This window comes from Mus musculus, chromosome 11, assembly GCF_000001635.26.
Source record: "Mus musculus strain C57BL/6J chromosome 11, GRCm38.p6 C57BL/6J".
NCBI classification, from domain to species: domain Eukaryota; kingdom Metazoa; phylum Chordata; class Mammalia; order Rodentia; family Muridae; genus Mus; species Mus musculus.
The window spans coordinates 77,308,742-77,332,865 of NC_000077.6; the positions used below are offsets into that span (position 1 = coordinate 77,308,742).

At 41.1% G+C, this 24,124-nt stretch overlaps 1 protein-coding gene across 4 annotated transcripts in view; it reads left to right on the forward strand.

Annotated features, from left to right (window-relative positions):
* The window catches only part of Ssh2 (slingshot protein phosphatase 2), a 244,064-nt gene that overhangs the window by 92,585 nt on the left and 127,355 nt on the right, over positions 1–24,124 (forward strand). For all 4 annotated transcript variants that reach the window (XM_006533227.4, XM_030245966.1, NM_177710.4 and 1 more), the window contains one exon: positions 18,712–18,755. In XM_006533227.4, the coding sequence (XP_006533290.1) occupies positions 18,712–18,755 (44 nt within the window). The remainder of the gene's footprint in view (positions 1–18,711; positions 18,756–24,124) is intronic.

The following is a 24,124-nucleotide window of genomic DNA, read 5'->3' on the forward strand; positions in this document are numbered from 1 at the left end:
CTTGTCTGCCCTCTACTGGAGATCTGTGATAACATTGACCAGTGTCCTCTGGCTTTAGGGGAAAAAACATGTTTTCCTTTAAAGACTCATTGCTATTCAGTCAATATATTTATAATTTTACTCAGGTTTTCAAAATGCTGACAAATACCTCCCCAGGGTCCCCACGTTCAGAGCTCAGGCCTCTGCAATTTATCATTTGGAGCCTACCTCAAAGCAAGCTCGGGTTTCAATTCACTACTTAGCTCATCACAGTCCCTAACTGTATTTCTGCTAGTCTTCCTTTTTCTTAATGTCAGTCGGTCTCCTCAAGATCTTTACAACTGGAGTCAAAGCCCACTTGTCTTGTGAACAGCATTCCCACAGTGATAGCTTTCTGAATTGCTGGCTTGTCCTTCTTTTGCCACACATTTACACTGTGTGAGAAGTTTGGGATCAGCCTGGTGTGGTGGTGCACACCTTTAAACCCAGCAGTCAAGAAGAGGTAGGCATATAGATAAAATTTCAAGGCTAGTCTGGTCTACATAGAGTTTTCCAGGTCGACCAAGGCACATTGTGACATCTTGTCTCAAAATAAAAAACATTTTTGAATCAGAGCTTGTGATGTGGCTCAGCAGATGTTTGCCACACCAATGTAGTGACATGAGTTTGAGTCCCCCAGAATCCAGGGAAAGTGGATGGAGATAACCCAACTCTATAAAATGTTTTCTGACCTTCACACACATGCCATAGCATAGGCATACACACGCGCACACACACACACACACACTCACTCACACATGTGCGCACTCGCACACTAATAGCAATAATAATAATAATAATAATAATAATTTTTAATATTTGGCTTGGTAGTGAAGGTGCATGCCTTTAATCTTAGCACTTGGGATACAGAGGCAGGTAAGTCCCTGTGAGTTTGAAATTAGCCTGATCTACAGAGGGAGTTCCTGGACAGCCAGGGCTACACAAAGAAACCCTCTCTCAGGAAAAGAAAGAAGAGAAGAGGGGAGGGGAGGGGAGGGGGAGAGGGAGAGGGAAAGGAAAGGAAAGGAAAGGGAAAAGGAAAGAGAAAGAAAACTAAGAAAGAAACAGAGAGAAAGACATTTTAACTCTTAAAATTTATTTTTATTTTATATGTACTGTTTTGTCTTTATGTATGTCTATTGAGGGTGTTGATCCTGAAATTACAGTTATTAGCTGTCATGTGGGTGCTGGAAATTGAACCCATGTCCTCTGGAAGAGCATTCAGTGCTCTTAACTACTGAGCCATATCTCAAGCCCCAAGAAAAATTTTTTTTCTTTTTTTTAAAATTTTATTTGTAATTCATTTTTACACTTCATATTCCATTCCCCGCCCCTCCCCTTCCACCTTCCAACTGATCCACACCCCACACCTCCTCCCCACCATACCCAGTCTCCACATGGATGCACCCACCCTCCACCTCATCTGACCTCTAAACTCCCTGGGGCCTCCAGTCTCTTGAGGGTTAGGTGCATCTGAATGAGCATAGACCTGGAAGTCCTCTACTGTATGTGTGTTGGGGGCCTCATATCAGCTGGTGTATGCTGTCTGTTTGGTGGTCCAGTGTTTGAGAAATCTTAGGGGTCCAGATTAACTGAGACTGCTGGTCCTCCTACAGAATCACCCTTCTCCTCAGCTTCTTTCAGCCATCTCTAATTCAACAACAGGGGTCAGCTGCTTCTGTCTATTGGTTGGGTGCAAACATCTGCATCTGACTCTTTCAGCTGCTTGTTGGGTCTTTCAGAGTGTGGTCATGCTAGGTCCCTTTTTGTGAACTCTCCATAGCCTCAGTAATAGTGTCAGGCCTTGGGACCTCCCCTTGAGCTGGATCTCACTTTGGGCCTGTCGCTGGACCTTCTTTTCCTCAGGCTCCTCTCCATTTCCATCCCTGTAATTCTTTCAGACAGGAACAATTATGAGTCAGAGTTGTGACTGTGGGGTGGCAACCTCATCTCTCACTTGATCTCCTGTCTTCCTACTGGAGGTGGGCTCTATAAGTTCACTCTGTTGGTCATTTCATCTAAGGTCCCTCACTTTGAGTTCTGAGAGTCTCTTACCTTCCAGGTCTCTGGTGCATTCTGGAGGGTCCTTCTAGGAAACTTTCATTTTTAATAAAATATTTAATTAAAAATTTGAATCCCCTCATCAGCTGCAGCACTTGGGAGAGTGAGCCCACACATTCCTAGGAAGCACACTGGAACTGGCCCTTGTGACGTGGGTATGGAAGAGATGGCCCAGTCCCTAGCCACCTTTGGCAGGTGAGAGAGTTAGCCTGTCCCCAAGCCTGAACAGCATGGTAGAGCTGGGCCTGATACCATGGGCCTGGGAAAGCTGACCTGCTCCTTACCAGGGCAGTGCTGGAGAGTTGGCCATGGTGGCATGGGTGCAGGAGAGCTAGCAGGCTGATCAGGTCAGCTACCATCCAAGATGTTTAATTGGCCCTCCCCACCATCTACCTTCTGTGAACTGCTGGAGCATGGGAAGGAGCTGCTCCTGCAGAACTGAAGCTACAGGATCTCCATGACACAGGGCAACAAGATATCCTATAAAAGTCCTGTGAGGATCCAATATTGATAATGTAGCTGAAGCCAGAGGCTTCAAACCAGACCAATGACCAATTGTGATAAACATCTGTAAGAAAAGCTGTTTAGGCAAAAAGGTACACTATGTGACACACTGACACACTACAGTTTCCATGACAATATGTTTTTTCTTATCAGTCTAGGGGTGACCTCATTCACAATGTACTGGGCCCTCCCACACCAATCACTAATTGAGAAAATGCCCTACAGTATTGCCATATTTTTCTTTTCCTATTAATTAATTTACATCCCTATCAAAGCTTCCACTCTCTCACAGTTCCCCCCCCCCACCTACCCTGCCCTTCATCCTCCAGTCTTCTCTTTCTACTCAGAAAAGGGGCGGCCTCCCATGGATATCAGCCACCTAGGCATTCCAAGCTGCAATAGGACTAGGCCCATCTCCTCCTATTAAGGCTAATAGGTGTCCAGTTAGGGGAAAGGAGTCCAAAGGCAGGCAACAGAGTCAGAGACAGGCCCTGCTCTTGCTGTTAGGAGTTCCACATGAAGACCAAGCTGCCCAACTGTTACATATGTGCATAGGTCCATTCCATGCATGATCTCTGTTTGGTGATCAAGTCTCTGTGGGTCCCTATGGGCCCAGGTTAGTTGATTCTGTATGTTTTCGTGTGGTGTCCTTGGCCCCTCTGACTCCTTCAATCCTTCTTCCCCCTCTTCCATAGGATTCCCCAAGCTCCATCTAATGTTTGGCTGTGGGTCTCTTAATTTGTTTCCAAAAGTTGCTATGTGAAGCCCTTCAGATGACTTATGCTAGGCTCCTGTCTTCAAGTACAGCAGATTATCATTAGAACTGTCAGAGATGGGCTCTCTCATGGGATGGATCTCAAGCTAAACCCATCATTGGTTGGCCATTCCCTCAGTTTCTGCTCCATCTTTACCCTTGCCATCATGTAGGCAGGACTTATTTTTATTTTGGGTTTTTTTTGGGGGGGGGGAGATTTCAAGGGCAGAGAGTAGATATGGAGAGACAGGGAAATGAGTGGGGTTGGGGTGCATGATATAAAATTCACAAAGAATTAATAAAAAGTTTAAAAACTGTATCAACTTTCCAAATATAACAACCTAACCTCTGCAGGCAGATGAACTTTGTGAATACAGTATTGTCTCAAAGTCTCCTCTGTCTTCTATAGACTCCAGCATCTCCCAATAAGTATATTTCCTATTCAAGTGGGATGAGGATGTAGCTTTATTGGTAGTGATCGTGTAGCATGCACTAAGTCAAGGGTTCAAACCCTAGCACCTCTTAAAATCAGGCATGGTAGCTCACACCTATAACCTTAGCCCTCTGGAGGAAGAGACAGGGCTGGAAGCTAAAGGCCATTCATCTTCTGCTGTGTAGTGAATCTGAGAACAGTTTAGATAGCAGTTCATTTCTGACTAGTACAACTATCATAGCTAAATGCCTACATCTTAAATATTTTCATTTCTTTCTGGCCAAAGCCATTAACTGCTTTTGTTTACTCCCTAATTTGAAAACAACTTTAGAAAGTTTGGAAAAGTCATGTTTAGAAATAATTGGTTTTAAAAAAAAATCCTTTGCAGGTGTTCCTATCCTTTTAAGTAATGTTTCAATTTGTAATCCCATTTAATCCTAATCTAATTCTTCAGATCCACAAATATTAGCATGCTTAATATTAAAGAAAGGTCTGTTTTCAGTTCCTTTTCTAATTTAAATCCTTATGGAAGCATGGTAAATTGTGTAGCAAAGAACTAGCAGCACTCAAACCAGACTCAGTCAGCAATTGGAGCATGGTTATAGGCAAAGAACTAGCTATAGGTAAGAGACCAGACAGTAGAGATAGCAGGAACACACAGGCACTGTCCAGGGGTGAATGTCAGGTCAGAGTTAAGTTTTGAATCAAAGTTTAGAGAACAGATGGGGATTTGGCTCAATGATAGAGCATGTGCTTACTTGTGTGAGGTTCTGGGCTAAATCTCCCACACCAAAAACAAAATAAACAGGGTTTAGAAAGCAGGAAAACAATGTGGCTATTGGTATAGAAGAAGATAACTTATATGGCACAGTCAACCATTTTGACTAACCTAGAATAGGGTCTGGAAGTCCCCTGCTGTGCCAGACATTAACCTGTCTGGATTTTGAACTTTTAGAGGGGCTCTAACAAGCTACTGTTCACCACATGGAAATATCTAAGCATTTAACAATTAGTTATTTTATACCAGTGTGTCCTGGCTGGAGAACAAATGGGAAGATCACATTGAGAGCTTGAGCTACACGTATGGGGTGTCCAAGGAATGGGATCTAGCATTTTACTTAAGTAAAGGAAACAAAATCAGGCAGAGTCTAAGGATCGTCCCTAGCGGCATACCTGGAACATACTTTTAATGCAAAAGGAACAGCTTGTTCTGACAAAATGCCTTCCCAGACAGAAAGCTAACTTTAGATGTTGAGCAAAGTGTTTCACTTCCATGAGACAGTTTCAGCATCTGAAAAATGAGGTGCTGATCAAACCTACAAGGCACTTATTCTAGGTTCTGATGAAGTAAGTGTCATGAAAGGACTGAGAACCAGATAGTGGCACAAAAGCAGGGTTCTCTCTTAAAAACTGGCTGCTTACTCTCCACCCCTCACTTAAACACTCCTCATGTGTTGATAAGCCAAGCATATGACTAGTAATTTAATAGGAATAAAGAACATGACATAGTGAAAGGAGTCTAAGGTTTATTCTTCATTTTACTATTTCCTAGAACTGTAAATGCTCTGGACTGTATTTACTTCCTCTAGTATTATCTGGACAATCTTATATAAGCCAGGCACTGTGCTGACAAATTCCTGCCCTTACAGGGCAAAGGGATATAAATACATCCTTTTAGAAGGCTGAGTTTCCATGAACACACTGATCCCCCTCATACCTATCACCATTGCCTTGACAGAGTAGACTGTATTTTTAATCGTCTTTTGAAGCCTTTAAGATGAAGTCGTCCACACTTACTGTTTCTCAGTATTTTTAGACAGTTCTTCTCTTTATAGCCCAGACTGATCTTGAACTCATTATCCTCCCGCCTAAGCCTCGTGAGCACTGGGATTACAGGCATGTACCGTTATGCCAGGGAAATGTTAGCGCTCCCCAAGAGCACACACAGGAGCCAATCTGATGCAACTCACAGAAGAGTCTTTTATTCTATTCGAACTAGCTCGCCACCCCCTCCCCCCAACACACCACTGTCACACAGGATGGTTTGGGGGGGGGGGCTAGAACATCTATCAGGGCAAGGCTTTATAGTAAGCAGCAAGCACAGAATACGTGTGCAAACATCTAATTGGAAAGTTCCTGTGGCCTTTAAAATAATTGTCTGGTGCTGGGAGTCAGATCATAAATTTAACTTCTGCTCCCCTCTGCATTGGTGATCATTAGGTAGAAGGTGGGCTTGTAACCTGGGGGTGCAGGTTTGTTGGGGGAATAACCTGGAAACTATGCTCTTGTTGGGGATTAGCTTAGAGACTGGAGCTAGGCTCAGGATCTGTTGGGGGGCAACTTGGAAACTAATGCTATAGCAGCCTGTTAGTTGGGGGGCAACTTGGAAACTAATGCTATAGCAGCCTGTTAGTCTACCTAAGTTCAAACTTAGGTCAGGTTCTCTAAAATAGAGTCTGAATTTAAAAGCTTTGGCATCTCAGTACTACCATGCCTAGCTTTGTAAAGATTTTTTTTAAAGTACACACTCCCTGGCCTCATACTTTGCAAAATGCTGGTCAATTCTTTAAAAAGCCAGTGTTCAGAGTGGCAACGGATTTATATAATATTTGTTAATTTTTCTGATAAGCATTTCCACTGTGCCAATTTCAGGCCACCAGGGTGAGTCTCACAAAGTTCCTAAAAATTCTATAACAATTAAACCTAACAAATCAGCTATGGCACATAACTGGTTCTACCCTAGAACTAAAGAATAAAAACCTGCAGGCAGGAGGTATGGAGACAGTGTTGTTGCTAATGCTGTTCTAAAAGGGGACCAGCAGGAAAACCAGTAACAGTTTTTCTGTGTAGCCCTGGCATTCCTGGAACTCGCTCTGTAGACCAGGGTGGCCTTGAACTCAGAGACGTACCTGCTTCTGCACTGGACAACACCCCCCATCCCCAAATCGATGGTCAGAATGCTTGGATTAAAGTCATGCACCACCACAGGGCTGACTTGTTGCATCTTAAAGCCAAGGAACTGAGCTGTGAAATGGTTAAGACATGTGCTCGGCAAGCCTGACCATCTGTTAGGTCTGTGGAAGCCACAGCGTTGCATCTGAGCCACACACTTGCTGCCATCTTCCCGTGTTCTGTTCGACTGACTTGCAAAGATCACAACTGTGTTTGTTGACCTCTGACATTCTCTCATAGGAGGAACATGGAAGGTCATGGGACTCTCACCTGAGTATTCAGACACCTTTCCCAACCAGTTGTATCCAATTCTGCCCTAAATAGTCTCAAGGTCTCAGGGACTGTCAGGTGGAAAGGACCAGGGGTCTCTGTCAACACAACCGTGGGTGAGTCATGGGTGAGGGTGTGGCAGCCCCTCATCCATTGCTGTAAGCAAGCTTAATAAACCATTGGTTCCCCGATGAACTTTGGTAGAGCAATGCCTCAGCTTGGGATTGCAGGAGGATGGGGTAACTTGTCTATATGTATTTTATGTTCTCTATATTTATATAGGCATAATATTTTTATATTGTCTCTATATAGACATAAACAGTCTCCTCCAGTGAAGGAATTTTAGCAATACTCAATAGACACACATGTTGCCCTCCATAATAATACAGTTTTTAATTAAAAAACCCGAGGAACTGATTATCAGTAGAAAAGATAATATTACAAGTGCACAGTAAGCACTATAAATAGGTAATACTATATATATGTATATGTATACATATATGCAGAATAAGGATTATAGATAGAAGACACCCAGCGAAAGCTCCCCACAGCAACTCAGTTTCCTCTGAGCTGGACTATGCCTCTTCAAAAGCTGTTGACTGAGGACATTTTATTTTTCAGAATTGCAATTGTTTTAATGAAATTTGAATCAAGCTTTAGTCTTTGAGGAAGCAGCTGATTTAGTTGTTTTGGTTTTACAGTTCCAGTGTTGGGCATATTAGACAAGCATTCTATCACTGGTATGTCCCCAGCCTCCCTCCACTTACCCCCTTTTAGACAGGTTCTCTCCATGTAGCTTAGGCTGGGCTGGAACTCTATTGTATCACAGGCTAGTCTAAAAATTAGGATCCTCTTGTCTCTGTCTCCCAGGATCATAGGCGTTGTACTAGTTTATATTTTGTAGTAATTTAAGGAAAATATTTAGGCTAAACAGATTTCAGCAGTTAGGAGTAAGTACTGCTTTTGCAGAAGACCTGAGTTTGATTCTCAACTCCCACATCTGGCAGCTCACAACCATCTGTTAACTGCAGAGCATTAACACATTCTTCTAGCCTTCATGAGGACCTGCACTTGGATCTCACAAATAATCTAAAAAACAAAATGCTTCATAAATAGCGGGTAACTCACAAAAATTTCCTGTTGCTTCAACTGATAGGCAAGAAAGCTTTATTTAGGTTTTCTTTTAATCCTGTCATAATAGGAGTAAGATATGACTTTGACTTCATTTGCAATTGTTGCATACTTTAACTTATTTTTACTTTACTAGATGTTATATTTTTATAAAGTATGAATAGGTTGAATTTTTGGTCTGGCTCCTGATTCCAGCCAGTATCAACATTCTTTCTTGGTGTTCTGTCCTGTTCCTTGTGCCCACATGTTCAGCTAGCTAGTCACCAGAATTGGAAGAGGTGCTTGAAGATGACTGCAGATTCTTTGCTGCTGCTTCCCCAGAAGAGGAATCTAGTTCCTCTCCTGGAATCTGGGTTGTCCTTTAATGCATCAAGAGAGTGTAACATAGTGGCATTACACTATTGCCAGCTCCAAGCCTAGCATCCTTTTAGAGCCCTGGGCTGCTATGCAAGAAGCCAACCCTGAAACTACTCTCCTTTGAGGGGGCCCAAGCCATATTAGAGCTCACATTAGGCACTGCAATGTACCTTCAGTTTTACAGCCATCCAGGTCAAAACAACAGTTGTGAGACTGAAGCTGCTTGGATCTTCATGTATTCGCTGTACAACAGCACTGAGTGAATAATAAGTATTGAGTGAACACCCAGCTAAGTGCTCCTGGGATTCATTTGTTACAAACCAATTAATAATCTATGCAACTGGTTTCACCTCCATTTTCTTTGCTCCTAGGAAATAGGCTAAGCTTTCTCTTAACAAGTAATCCAAACACTAGGAATGGTACCTGTATTAAGCAGAGTTTTCTAGAGATACAGAACCAACCGAATTCACACACACACACAAAGCATGTTCATAGACGTATATTCTCTGGTGCAACACAGCACACAGGACCAAGTTCTCAAAACAGTAGATGGGACGTGTTAGCAGTTCCAATCTAGTGCAGAAAGCCTGAGAGCTCCCTGGAGAGCCACTGGTCTATAAGGAATGACTGAAGACAATGGAGTTTGTTGTCAGTAGATGGCAGCAAATATAGATGAATCATTCAAATAGAAATGAGCCGGGGCAAGCATTTGCTGCTTTCCTCTGGCTTCTTCCTTTTTCAACTGGGATGCCATTTGGGAGGGACCGTCCACACTTAAGAGTGGATCTCCCCACTCCCTACTTGCTCTCACATGTTAGTCCTCTCTGTACACATCTCCACATTCACTCAGATGCCTTTCACCAGTTCTAGACACCTTTAAATCCAGCCATGGTGACAACCAGTAGAGTTGTCACAGTGCCTTTACATCCTCCTGCTTCCACAGACCAGAAGCACAGCACTATCTTTAGTTCCAAAGTGCACACTTCCTCTTAAAAGGCCACTATTGATTTTTTTCCTGACACCCCCTAGCCCCCCCCCATTATTAGTTTATTGCCAAGGGCAGAGAAAACTGATAAATTATATCTACCATATCTAGTTAATGGATAATCCAGTTTCCTGGCTATAGAGCTGTCATGGTAGGATACCTAGCATTGTGGAACCATAACAGTAAGACTACTTGATAGCTTTAACCCCCAATTCTACCTTTGTTCCAGCAATGCACAACTACTCAATGCTCCTCAAATGTGAAACTTGTTTCCACTTATTCTTGTAAAAGTAACTTTTATTCTCCTATAGTAATTGTCATCTCTTATTTTTACTGCCTTTTTCTGCTAACCTAGGCCTAGTCCTAGAAGCCTCTAGCCTCTATAGAATCTTATCTAAGCCTAGAATGTTGTCACTGCTAAATAAGCTCACCCTTTCTAGGTCTTTCTGAACTCTGGCTGGCTAGTCAACTCAGCTGTTCCTGGCTCAAAACTTGGCTTTACATTAATTGATTCAATCTGGCTTCTCTCAGCTTCTCCTAAATTGCTCTGTTTTGTATAATACAAACTTTGGCAGTATATTCTGATCTTTTGGCTCCTTATTCTCTGGTTTGTTCTGTCTTCACCTGTGTCTACCATGTTCCCTCTCTGAAACCTCTCTTTATAACTGTCCTGGTAAAACTGCCTCCTTTCTACTTCCTCTCTCTCTGCACTGCACACTTAAGTAGCTTCCCTTTCCTCTCTCCTTTGAGAGTTGGGCAGATCCTATTCTGTCAAATATTTCTCTGATTCATCACTTTGTTTGCCACCAATTAGATATCACTTTCAAACATGGGTGCTTCTTTCTACAAACTAAATTTATCTTCATTGTTTGGGATTCAGGGTAAGTCTGTATTCCTGCCAGACAAATTAAAGTTGTGTGCTAATGCTGAGCCATATCATGACTAGAAACAGGTCTTTTTTTTTTTTTTTTCCTTCAGTAAATAACACAATCTTGAGATACACAGTGTGATCAGATAGCCTGTAACATTTTCGGTTCTTTGTGCCTCTGCCTGAAATAAGTCTGCTTTTACTACTTGACAAAACTTTCTAGTTCAAGCCCAACGTAAAAGTTAACTTAGCTAAAACACTTTCCAATCCTAGAGTTATTTCTTCCTCTGATGCTTCTATGCTATACTGTCCAACTTTGCTTTGGTCCAAGTGAGGCAATTAACATTTTTAATAGAACTTTCTCCTTGAGTTACAATGTGAAATATCCAAGGATAAGGATCAGTCTTATTTACTGGCTAGAAAATAAGACATTGGTGAGTTGATATTGAATGTATGCATACAGAAATAAAAACAAGTAAATTGTTTGCTTAGCCAAAAGGAAAGCCTTAGGGCCCAAATCACCTCCTGAAAAAACAAGCAACACAACAAAGTTCTTCAAACTTGTTAAAGCTAACAGGTTGCAAATACATAGTCCATACTTGCTGGAAATGTATAACCAGTTGGTTTTAAGTGTTTGCCTATAAGAAATCTCACTAGTTAATCACTACAGCCACTTGATTTTGCCTCTTCCTCTAGTCCCATCTTGTACCTAGGGCACTGTGATGACAGGTGGGATTAGGCATGGTTCTTGAACTAAAACAAAACAAAACAAATCAAACAAACAAAAAAAAACCTTACAGTTTAATGGTGAAAGATAAATGAAGAACCCACTCATAACCTAGAAACAGAACTGGATGGTGCTAGAGTAAAGATAGAATTGGAGGGAAACAGATATTTCCAGGTGATAGAAGAAATAGCATTAATGTCTGGCATTTGAAACCAACTTTGAGCTGGGCAGTGGTGGTGGTAACACCTTTAATCCCAGCACTTGGGAGGCAGAGGCAGGCGGATTTCTGAGTTCGAGGCCAGCCTGGTCTACAGAGTGAGTTCCAGGACAGCCAGGGCTACACAGAGAAACCCTGTCTTGAAACACACACACACACACACACACACACACACACACACAAGAAACAAGCTTTGAAGACTGGTGTGAAGATTAAATGATTATTATATTCTGTATATATTGATTAGTGGTGGAAATTACTACAGTGGAAATTATTCCCTAACCAGTTTTTTCCCAAATAACCACACAGAGACCTTTTAATATTTCAAAGCCTTAGGCCTTGGCTGGGTACACTCTCAACTAGCTCACCTGTCTTAGTCAGGGTTTCTATTCCTGCACAAACATCATGACCAAGAAGCAAGTTGGGGAGGAAAGGGTTTATTCAGCTTACACTTCCATACTGCTGTTCATCACCAAGGAAGTCAGGACTGGAACTCAAGCAGGTCAGAAAGCAGGAGCCGATGCAGAGGCCATGGAGGGATGTTCTTTACTGGCTTGCCTCCCCTGGCTTGCTCAGCCTGCTCTCTTATAGAACCCAAGACTACCAGCCCAGAGATGGTCCCACCCACAAGGGGCCTTTCCCCCTTGATCACTAATTGAGAAAATGCCTGACAGTTGTATCTCATGGAGGCATTTCCTCAACTGAAGCTCCTTTCTCTGTGATAACCCCAGCTGTGTCAAGTTGACACAGAACTAGCCAATACATCACCTAAGTTAAACTAACTACCTAGCTCCAGCCAGCCAGAAGGTGATGAGTTACACTTTCTAGGCCTGTGATCATATCTGTCTCCTCCCATGTCCTGGTGTAAAGGCTTTCTGCCTTCTTCCTCCCAGAGTTCCTTTCTTCCTCCCAGGAAGTCCTACCTTCCACTTCTTACCCAACTTGTTGACTATTGGATTTTTATTAAAGCCAATTAGAGAATGCCTTAGGTAGGTGAAGGACAGAGACACAGTACAGAGTACCACAACACTGGTGAAGAATATACAACAGGGAAGAAGGGTCATCCATGGTGATATAAGAGCAGGAACAAGTCAGGAGAATAATAAATGAATATACAATATTGGAACATATGGAAACTAAAAGGAATTCGGGGAAACTATTGCTTACACTTTGGACCACCCATTGTTTTTCACAGCCTGTGTCTCTGCAAATGAGGCTTGGGTGCTTACACTTTCCCCAGACTGTATTAGTTATCTTTTTTATTGCTGTGACAGAAAGCAACTCACATTTTTAAAGGGAATACTATCCATCATGGTGGGAAGGGTGTGGTGGCTCTTTAGTAGCAGGAGCTTGCAGCAGCTGCTTATGTTATCCTAGTGAGGCTGTAAAAAGAGACAAATGCTGATGCTTATCAGGATTTCTCCTTCCTCTTACTCAGTCTTAGATCCCACCCCCGTGGGAGGGTGCTACCCTGTTTAGGTTGAGTCCTTCCTCCTTAATTAAGTATCTCTATAAACACTGTCACAGAAATGCCCAAAAATGTGTCTTCTGGATTATTCTAAATCCAGTCAATGGAAATTAACCACATTACAGTGACCTATTTTTATGTGCAAGTATTAGACAGGTTGGTAAGAATACATGTCTTTCAATCTATAGTTGAATGCACATCTAGAATCACCTACCATCCTGTTTCCTGATCATTTTTTTCTATCAAGAAATCATCACACATTTTAAATAAAATCTGCTTAACAATAAAGCTCTGAAAATAAAATGGCATGAGTGTGTGTGTGTGTGTGTGTGTAAGATGATCATTTAATTGATTAGCTTTCTTTCTTCTGTATCAAGTTATTTTGCCCACAACAAAACTAAAAGTTATCCTACACTTTTCTCCTGGTATTTAAAAAAATTATATTTTATGTATATGAGTGTTTTGACTGCATGTATGTATAAATGTACATCCCATGTGTGTTTGATTCCTTTAGAGATCAGAAGATGGTGCCAGGTCCTCTGAAACTGGACTTTACAGATGATTATGAGTCATCATGTGGGTGCTGGGAACCAAGCCTTGGGTCCTATGCCTGGTCCTAAGAGTAACAAGTTTAGCAGCAGTCCCTCCAGCCTTCTGTTAATTTTTAGTGTTCAGAACAAGTAGGTTATTTGTCTTTTTTTTTTTCAGTAACAAGGTGTAATGTTTTGTGACAAGGATATGATTAAATCTGATGCTTATGCTTGCTAGGTCAGCAAGACTTTAGACAGACCAAATCTCAATAAAAGTGAAAAGAAAAAGAATGGGTTGATGGATGACCAGATCAAATAAATAATGAAACAAGTGAGAAAGAATGTTTTTAGTAAAACTAAAGATTGAATACACAGGTTTACTTTAAGGCATATCAACTTTTCTATGTGTTTGAGATATTCTTACAATACAATTGAGTGAAAAATAAGAAAATTATAAGCTTTACCATGATAGTTGCAACATGGAGGAAGATATAAATGGGAAATAAATAAGAATACAAGGTATGGATACTATTCCAGCACTTAAGTGGGAATGTTCCCTTTACTACTTTTCCTCCTTACTTAAGTATGTTAAAGTATTCTTCATTATGTACTATTTCATATGATAAAAATATGAGGAATATATCAGAATTTGAGGGATATTTATCAGTAATAATAAGGAAGCACTATTTCTTAGATTATATCCCAAGAAATCAATTTTATTTATTAAGCTCTTTGGGCATATTTTTATCTGTGAGTATGTGTGTCTCCATATACGTGTGTGTGTGTGTGTGTGTGTGTGTGTGTGTGTGCGTGCGCGTGTATGTGGTGGCCAGATTTGACCTAGGAATCTTATCACTTCTCCACCTTATTTTGAGACTGGGTCCCTCACTGAACCTGAAGCTTACTGGTTTGCTAGACTGGCTAGCAAGGTCTAAGGCTCCACCTACCTGTGCCTCCTGAATGCTGGGATAAAGGGTGTGTGCCACCACATGACTCTTCATTTAAATTTTTGTAAGCTTTCCAGGTTCTGTGAGTTAATTCAAAAAGATAGTTCTTTTCTATTTTAACATCCTTTTGTCTTAGAGTTTCCACTGCTATGAAGAGACACCATAACCAAGGCAACTCTTTTTTTTTTTCCATTTTTTATTAGGTATTTAGCTTATTTACATTTCCAATGCTATACCAAAAGTCCCCCGTAGCCACCCACCCCCACTCCCCTACCCACCCACTCCCCCTTTTTGGCCCTGGCGTTCCCCTGTACTGGGGCATATAAAGTTTGCGTGTCCAATGGGCCTCTCTTTCCAGTGATGGCAGACTAGGCCATCTTTTGATACATATGCAGCTAGAGTCAAGAGCTCCGGGGTACTGGTTAGTTCATAATGTTGTTTCACCTATAGGGTTGCAGATCCCTTTAGCTCCTTGGGTACTTTCTCTAGCTCCTCCATTGGGAGCCCTGTGATCCATCCATTAGCTGACTGTGAGCATCCACTTCTGTGTTTGCTAGGCCCCGGCATAGTCTCACAAGAGACAGCTACATCTGGGTCCTTTCGATAAAATCTTGCTAGTGTATGCAATGGTGTTAGCGTTTGGATGCTGATTATGGGGTGGATCCCTGGATATGGCAGTCTCTACATGGTCCATCTTTTCATCTCAGCTCCAAACTTTGTCTCTGTAACTCCTTCCAAGGTGTTTTGTTCCCACTTCTAAGGAGGGGCATAGTGTCCACACTTCAGTCTTCATTTTTCTTGAGTTTCATGTGTTTAGGAAATTGTATCTTATATCTTGGGTATCCTAGGTTTTGGGCTAATATCCACTTATCAGTGAGTACATATTGTGTGAGTTCCTTTGTGAATGTGTTACCTCACTCAGGATGATGCCCTCCAGGTCCATCCATTTGGCTAGGAATTTCATAAATTCCCAAGGCAACTCTTATAAAGGCAAACATTTAATTGGGGCTTGCTCACAGTTTCAGAGGTTCTATCCGTTATCATCATGACAAGAAGCATGACAGTGTCCAGGCAGACATGGTGTTGGAGACAAAGCTCAAAGTTCTACATCTTGATGTGAAAGCAACCAGGAAGATTGTATTCCAGGCAGCTAGAAGGAGTGTTTGAAAGCCCACCCCCCACAGTGACAAACTTCTTCCAACAAGGCCTACCCTACTCTAACAAAGCCACACTGCCTTATAGTATCACATCCCATGGGCCAAGCATATTCAAATCACCACACTATTTCTGAATTCCTAAAGATAATATCTTCTGACCCTAAAACCTATTCTATAGCAAAGGTTGTCATGCACTAGGACACCCTGTACTTCCTTTTAGGAGCAAAATCTCTGCAGTGCTCCTTTTCTATCAGAAATATTAGCAGTGATAAAGTAGGATCAATATTTAAAACAGCATAGGAATAAACAGTAAGAGTTGACCATGGATGCCCAGGAATGGCGGTGGATAATGAAGAGGTGAGTGGGATGGATGGCTGCATAAACTGCAAAATGTAGGCTGCTTACTGGCAAACAGTACACACATTATTTAAGATTATTTTTCTCTTACTGCTTCTGTGTTTCCAAATTGGGCAAAAGTGGTAACAGAACAAATATTAAAATTAAGAAGAAAATGAAAAGGAAAAAAGTCCTCAGCATGTCATTAACTCTATCATCTTTCTTAATTTTTCCATCATCAATATCCTTGTCTCTTTGAAGATCTACATGTTATAGTAACCTAACTAGTCCCCAGTGTAGGTTAGGAATAGGTAAATGATAGTTTTCAAAGCAGAAAGGAGTATACTGGTAGTTTTAATTAAAGCATCAAAGTTTCTTTGGGCAACTATTTCCTTTTGTGAATTTTGCTTTCACTATTTCCCTTCTACGAGTTTTACTTACTTTTTTTCTCTTCTTTTCTTTTCTTTTCTTTTTAAGAGTTATTTATTTTATGTATGTGAGAACACTGTCACTATCTTCAGACACACCAGAAGGGCGTCAGATCCCATAACAGATGGTTGGGAGCCACCATGTGGTTGCTGGGAATTGAACTCAGGACCTCTGGAAGAGCAGTCAGTGCTCTTAACTGCTGAGCCATCTCTCCAGACTGAGTTTTGCTTTCTTTTCTTATTTTTTTATTAGATATTTTCTTTATTTACATTTCAAATGCTATCCTGAAAGTTCCCTATACCCTCCCCTCACCCTGCTCCCCTGCCCACCCACTCCCACTTCTTGGCCTTGGCGTTCCCCTGTACTGTCATATAAAGTTTGCAATACCAAGGGGCCTCTCTTCCCAGTGATGACTGACTAGGCCATCTTCTACTACATATGCAGCTAGAGACACGAGCTCTTGGGGTACTGGTTATTTCATATTGTTGTTCCACCTATAGGGTTGCAGACCCCTTCAGTTCCCTGGGTGCTTTCTCTAGCTTCTCCATTGGGGGACCTTGTTCCATCCTATAGATGACTGTGAGCATCCACTTCTGTATTTGCCAGGCACTGGCATAGCCTCATACGAGACAGCTATATCAGGGTCCCTTCAGCAAAATCTTGCTGGCATATGCAATAGTGTCTGGGTTTCGTGGCTGATTGTGAGATGGATCCCTGGGTGGGGTAGTCTCTAGATAGTCCATCCTTTCATCTGAGTTTTGCTTTCTTAATTGATAAAATATTTATTAAGACTAAGTTTCCTTGAGTTAAGACCCTATTATTTAATGTGCCACAAAAAACCTACAGTTTACTATTAACACAGCATAATTATGTATAGTGTATATGTGTGTGTTTGTGAATGTATGCCACAGCACATATGTGGCAATCAGATAACAACTTGCAAGAGTCAGTTCTCATCTTCCACCAGCTCTTGCTGTCAGGCTCAGGGGGAAGGCCCTTAACTCACTAAACCATCTCACCAGTCCTGAGTCCATGTTTCTAATTACATTCATTTATCCTGTTACATGTTCTAAACCATGATGAATATACTCCATCAATCCTTTGTTTGTTTATTTTTTACTTTTATCGAAAATAGATCCTTCTCATACAATATATTCTGATTAGTTTCCCCCTCCCTACTCTCAGTTTCTCCCCACTTCCCTTCCCATTTGTAGCCATACCCTTTTTGTCTTGCTAGAAAATAAGACATCTAGAAAATAATAATAAAATAAATCAAAAACAAACAAATTGGAATATGACAAAACAACCCAAACAAGAAAAAGGACCAAGGAAAAAGTGTAAGAAACACATATAGATGCAAAGATACACACATTTGCACACATAGGAATTCCATACATACCCAAAACAAGAAGCCATAATATATATGCAAAGGACCTGCAAAAGAAATATCCCAAACTTAACATTATAAGCCATAGAACCTCCAAAGATGTGATTGAGTTTGTTTTTGTGTTGGCCATCAACTGCTAGACTAAGGCATACAAGTAAGAGTAATTTGTTTCTCAGTGAGACTCCCTTACAGAAAATTAATTTTTATTTCCAAGTAGCTATCAGTTGGAGATATTATCTTTAGGAATTCAGAAACAAAGTGTGGTGGTTTGAATATGCTTGGCCCATGGGATGTGACACTATAAGGCAGTGTGGCCTTGTTAGAGTAGGGTAGGCCTTGTTGGAGGAAGTATGTCACTGTGGGGGGTGGAGGCATGTGTTCGAATCTTCTTTCAGCCCTGGGACCTCATCTGGTGCAGACCCTTACAGGCCCCATGCAAACTGCCTTACTCTCTATGAGTTTACCAGCCTTGTAGTTAAAAAACCTTGATTCTTTGGTCTTCTCCGTCCCCTTTAAGAAAGTAGTAAGGTCAGGCATGGTGAAGTGCACCTTTAATCCCAGCGCTCTGGATACAGAGGCAGGCAGATTTCTGGGAGTTCAAGGCTAGCCTGGTCTACAGAACAAGTTCCAGGACAGCCAGGGCTACATAGAGAAACCCTGTCTCAAGAAAACAAAACAGTAAAAACAACAACAAAAGGAAATGTACTTAATGTGTCATACATAGGGTCTGGCACATTGTACATGCTCAGGAAGTGGGCACCCATTATGATGATGGCACTGGTGATTTCTGTGAGCACTTGGAAGGGTTGTTAATTACTTAGGTTGTTCTTCGTGGATCAGAATCATAGGTCATTTTGGTGATGCTGTTGGTAGTAATGAGAACTAATTTTAAAGTAGCATAACAATACAGTATATATTTGGTTGGTTTTCAGAAGTTAATTGTTTTAATAAGTAGCACTTTGTTTTCAGTGAAATTTGTTTGTAAACTATTGCAGATATTTCTTCCAGAAACAAATTTTAGTGTTATCAGTCTCATTAAGTACAAATAATCTTTTGTGAAGAAAATTTAGTTTAAATGCAGATCAGTATGAATGACCTATCTCTAACTAAAAGGCTTATTAGTAAAATTGCATTGGTTAGGAGACCATTTTAATTTTTTTCAATTTCTGTTTATATATAGGAGGCCGACAGTGGGGAGGAGGAATGCCGGTCACAGCCCAGAAGGTACGTTTATTCATTTTGTCTTATGGCATCTATGTAGTTAAATTTTTTTCTAAATCTTTTTTTTTTTTTTTTTTTGGTTTTTGAGACAGGGTTTCTCCGTATAGCCCTGGCTGTCCTGGAACTCACTCTGTAGACCAGGCTGGCCTGGTCAGAAATCCGCCTGCCTCTGCCTCCCAAGTGCTGGGATTAAAGGTGTGCGCCACCACACCCGGCTTCTAAATCTTTTCTAGTCTTGCTGGGTTAATTTGTTTCTGTTTTACAAGATGCTCCATTGATACTAAGAAAGGAAATGCTACCTGGTGTAGTGTCCCCTACCTATAAATCTCTGCACTTGAGAGGCTGAAACAGACCCTGTCTCAAAACAAACAGGGATGGAGAGCCGACTCAGCACTTAAGAGTGCTTGTTGCTTTTCCAGAGAAACCAAGTTCAGTTCCTAGCACCCACATGGGGCAGCTCACAACCACCTGTAATTTCAGCTCCAGGGCACCTAAGGTCTTTCTGTCCTCTATGGGTACCCACACACATGTGGCACATAATAATTCAGTGGTTAAGATCATTGTCTGCTCTTACAGGGGACCCAATTCAATTCCCAAGCACCCACATGGCAGCTCACAACTGTCCCGAAGCTCAGTCCCAGGGGATCCAACACCCTCTTCTGGCCTCTGAGAGTACCACCAGCCATTCACATGTTGCACAGATATGCATGCAAATAAAAACCCACACACAATTTTAAATGTTTTAATTTTTTATTTTTAAAACTAGAAAAACACTTTTTAAAATGAATAAATGGAACTTCTTTAAGAATCTAGTTGCTAATTCAGAAAGATTTCAAATGATAGATTGTTTTTAAATGATATGGAAGGCTAGTTTGAGCTCAGTTTTCACCAGGTCTCTTGGAGGCTGGAGATGTAACTCAGCTGATAGAGTACTTGCCTAGCATGCTCAAAATCCTGGATTTGACTCCATAGCACTGTGTAAGCCAGGCACTGGCAGTCTACACCTATAATTGAAGCCTTAGGAAGTAGGATGATCAGAAGTTCAAGGTTATTCTTGGGTAAATAGCTAGTTTGAGGCTAGCCTATGCCACATAGGGAAGCCCTGTCTGGAAAGTTCTAGTTCTTTAAGTATTAACAAAATTTCTCCTCTGAAGTCAACCAAATGATGAGCCATCATGAGTAATCTATACAATGGATATTATAAGCATGCTTATTGTAGAGAAACTAACCTGCTAAAGAGTGTTTTATCCATCTATAAAGAATTAAGGGCTGAAGAGATGGCTCAGCAGTTAAGAGCACTGACTGTTCTTTCAGAGGCCCTGAATTCAGTTCCCAGAAACCACATAGTAGCCCACAACCATCCATAAAGGGATCTAGTGCCCTCTTCTGGCATTTATTTATTTAAAGTATAGGTACTATATATGCATGTGCACATATACATGCATATATAATACCCATACTTTAAATAATTTTTAAACGAATAAAATTATGTCACAGAGAAAAAAATGAATGAACTGGAAATCTTCATGTTAAGCCAAATAAGCTAAATGCAGAAAGTCTGTCTCATGTTCTGTACATATAGAATCTAGATTTTAAAAATAAATCATTAAAGGCTGAAGAGATGGCTCAGCAGTTAAGAGCACTGACTGCTCTTCCAGAGGTCCTGAGTTCAATTCCCAGCAACCACATGGTGGCTCCAATCATCTGTAATGGGATCTGACACCGTCTTCTGGTGTGTCTGAAGACAGCTACAGTGTACTCAAAAATAATCAATTAATTAAGAATAAAGCATTAAAGTAGAAGGAAGAGTGACTCAGGCAGGAAACAAACAGGAGAGGAGGTGGAACAGGGACAAGAGGAAGGAATGTGATCAAAGAATGTTATTTACATGTATGAATTACAAAAATGAAAACAATTGTCTTGTACAATTCATCTTTGTTTGCTAAACAAGAAAAGGAAAGAAAAACTAATAGGCATTTGTTACTGCTTACATACTATAACTTAAAATTAAAGTGTAGTTCCTTTTCTTTAGTAACTGAGGTTTTTGGCAACATTTTTCTTGTCATAACTATCATATACATTTGGCTTAAAGCTTAATTCCTCACTTTCTTAGAGAAGATCTGGTAGTAAATCCTATTTTGAATAAGGCTAAGAGATAGAAATTCAGTAGGCATTTTAGCAGAAGCATTGTAAACATTACTCTCATTACAATTAAAAAAGAGTAAAGCATCCTTATATTTCCTTATAGATTCAATCTGAATAGCTCTGAGTTAATCTCAAGTTTTACATATTATCTTGGTATTTGCTGGTATACTTTTTCTTCCAAAAGAATCACATAATTATGAGAAAGTAAAACTCTCATATTTTATTTATATCACTAAAATGTCAAGTCATAAAAAATCATAAAGATCTGCCTTAAAGTTACTAGTAATAATTCATTAATATGCCAGGCAGTGGTGGCGCACACCTTTAATTCCAGCACTTGGGAGGCAGAGGAAGGCAGATTTCTGAGTTTGAGACCAGCCTGGTCTACAGAGTGAGTTCCAGGACAGCCAGGGCTGCACAGAGAAACCCTGCCTCGAAAAACCAAAAAGGAAGAGAAGAGAAGAGAAGAAGAGAAGGGGAAGGGGAAGGGGAAGGGGAAGGGGAAGGGGAAGGGGAAGGGGAAGGGGAAGGGGAAGGGGAAGGGGAAGGGGAAGGGGAAGGGGAAGGGAAGGGGAAGGGGAAGGGGAAGGGGAAGGGGAAGGAAGGGGAAGGGGAAGGGGAAGGGGAAGGGGAAGGGGAAGGGGAAGGGGAAGGGGAAGAGAAGAGAAGAGAAGAGAAGAGAAGAGAAGAGAAGAGAAGAGAAGAGAAAAAAAATCATGAGAGAGTCTGGCAATGTCCTAAGGTCTGAAGGAATGGAAGAAAAACTATTCAGGAATCTGTTGCAGCAGTTTAAGCAAATGCTTGGTCCCCATCGGAGAGCTGCATGAGCACAGGACCTGTTTTAGTGCCCACAGCAATTAGCATCTGGCACTCAGTAAATGACTACTGAATGAGTAAGAATGTTGATATCTTTCCTATAAATAATACACATAAGAAAGAATTTTTATGAGAAGATACACCAAAAAGTTCACCTTTGGGCATATAAAGCATTGAGGTAGAAAGAGCTTGATGACAGCTAGAACATGTAGGCCTGTGGGTGTAGCTAATGACAGAGGCCTTGCTTGCCTAATATACACAAGGTCTTGTTTCAGTCTGGCCCTCCTTGTGTCCTTGGACACAAGATAGCTTCACAATGAGGCTGTGCTACTAATTCCTTCAGGTTGAGGCCAAGTCCCTCCTTAAGGCTTCTTCTCTGTACCTCACTGTGCTTTCCTTATCTCGTATTTGCTTATTTTCTTTTTACTTTTGAGATGCAACTTCATTTACTATCAGCCCGTTGGGAGGCATGACTTTTCTATGGGTTTATTAAACATTATGACAATAAATGCACATCTTTCATCTATAGAGACTATAGATGCATTTTTGTCTGGATATGATTCCAGTTAAAGATTATTAATCTAAAGAGTGGGTATTATATTTAAATTGAAAAAGAAAGAAATAGGACAAAGAAGAATGCATTATAAATATGAGCTGGCAGTTTAATCCTGATCTTTTAATTTTTTAATTTAAATTATCTCCTAATTAGAAGAAAGTTACAGAGGAGCTTCTCCCCAGTTATTTGAGGTGCTTTACCCACCTCTCTTCTGCTTGAGGAACAGTGATGATGTTAACTTTTCAGAGAAAAGCCAAATGGTTTTTTTGTGCTTCTAACAGGAGAAATGGTGTGGAGATTGGTGGCAGATAGATAGATCTCCTATTAGAAGTAAAACACATATATAAGAGAGAAGAGGATTTGGGCTTTTAAAAAATTAAGAGTTTTCAAATTATTGATAATCTCCTGTGACACTGAAGTTGCTGCTCCCCTGCTGAAGCCTGGTGGTTTCTCTTGCCGTGGCTCCTCCTGTCATTTTTAGCAGTGTTTGGGTATGACCACAGGAGGTATCATGAGCTGTCTCCCTCGTCTTCTCAAAAACTTGAGGTGCTGCAGAGTGTACATTTTTTATACTTTTTAAAATTAATAACATCCCAAACCTCCTCGCAGAGTTCCTCCCCCATCCTCCTCCTGTCCTGTCGCCTCTGAGAGGATAACCCTTCTCCCAACCCCCACTTCCCCAACCTCCCAGCATTCTCCCACTCTGGTGCCTCAAATCTTTGCAGGGTTTGGTGCATCCTCTCCCCCTGAGGCCAGACATGGCAGCCCTCTGCTACTTGTGTGCGGGGGTGAGGGAGCCTTGGAACAGCCTGTATATACTCTTTGGTTGGTGGCTCAGTCTCTGGGAATTCCCAGGAGTCCAGGTTAGTTGTCACTGTTGGTTTTCCTGTGGGGTTGCCATTTCCTTGAGGGCCTTCAATCCTTTCCCTAATTCTTCCATAGGGGTTCCTGACCTCTGTCCAATGTTTGTTTGAGGTATCTGCATCTGTCTCAACTATTAATGATGCTGTGTTGTGCTTGAGGACAGGAACCTAGCATAGCAGCCCTCTGAGAGGCTCTATCCAGCAGCTCAGTGTACATTTTTAAAAGCTCTTTTCTTAGCTACTTAGCAGTAGGAATTTTCAATGAAGGACTTTTGTTTTAGAAGGTATTCGCTACTCTTTATCATCTGGCAGCTTCAACATGAAGTGAATGGTCTTATCACCAGGGCCATTGTTTGTAGGAGTCATATACTCCAAAGTAAAAAAATCTGAAGTAGAGATCCTCCTTTGCTAGAAGGCAGAAGTAGAATTGGCCTTAACCCTTTTTCACAATGCAAAACATTTGTATATATCATAATTCAGCTCACAATGAAAAATGGAAGGGTATTAGAACAAATGATCTCAAATTTAATGCTAGTTTTGTTTTCTTTTCTAGTGGAGGCAGGACAATGGGGAAAGGCAACAGTATAGAGATAGCGGAAAGAGCTGTTCTCAGGGTGAGGGGAAACAGCTGACAGTCATGGATTCTATGCCCATAGTCCAACTATTTGGCTAAAGCAGGAAGATGTTGAGCCTTGAAGTTGAAGGCCAGCCTGAGTACAATAGTTCGGCTGTGAGATCCTATCTGCTTAAAGGGGAAAAACAAAATTCTCAAACAATTGAAATAATATGATTACTACCTACTGTCCCTCACGCCTTGCAAGAGGGATAAACTGCAGGGAAGGGCCTGGAACACCCTCCAGGTCGAGCAGTAAAATCAGCCACTAGCTGACTGTGGACAGAACCACTTATAATGAAATTGAAATGTTCTACAAAATTCAAATCTACTATGGATAGAAGATGATGATTGAGTGATTCTCTTTCTAGCCTTACTT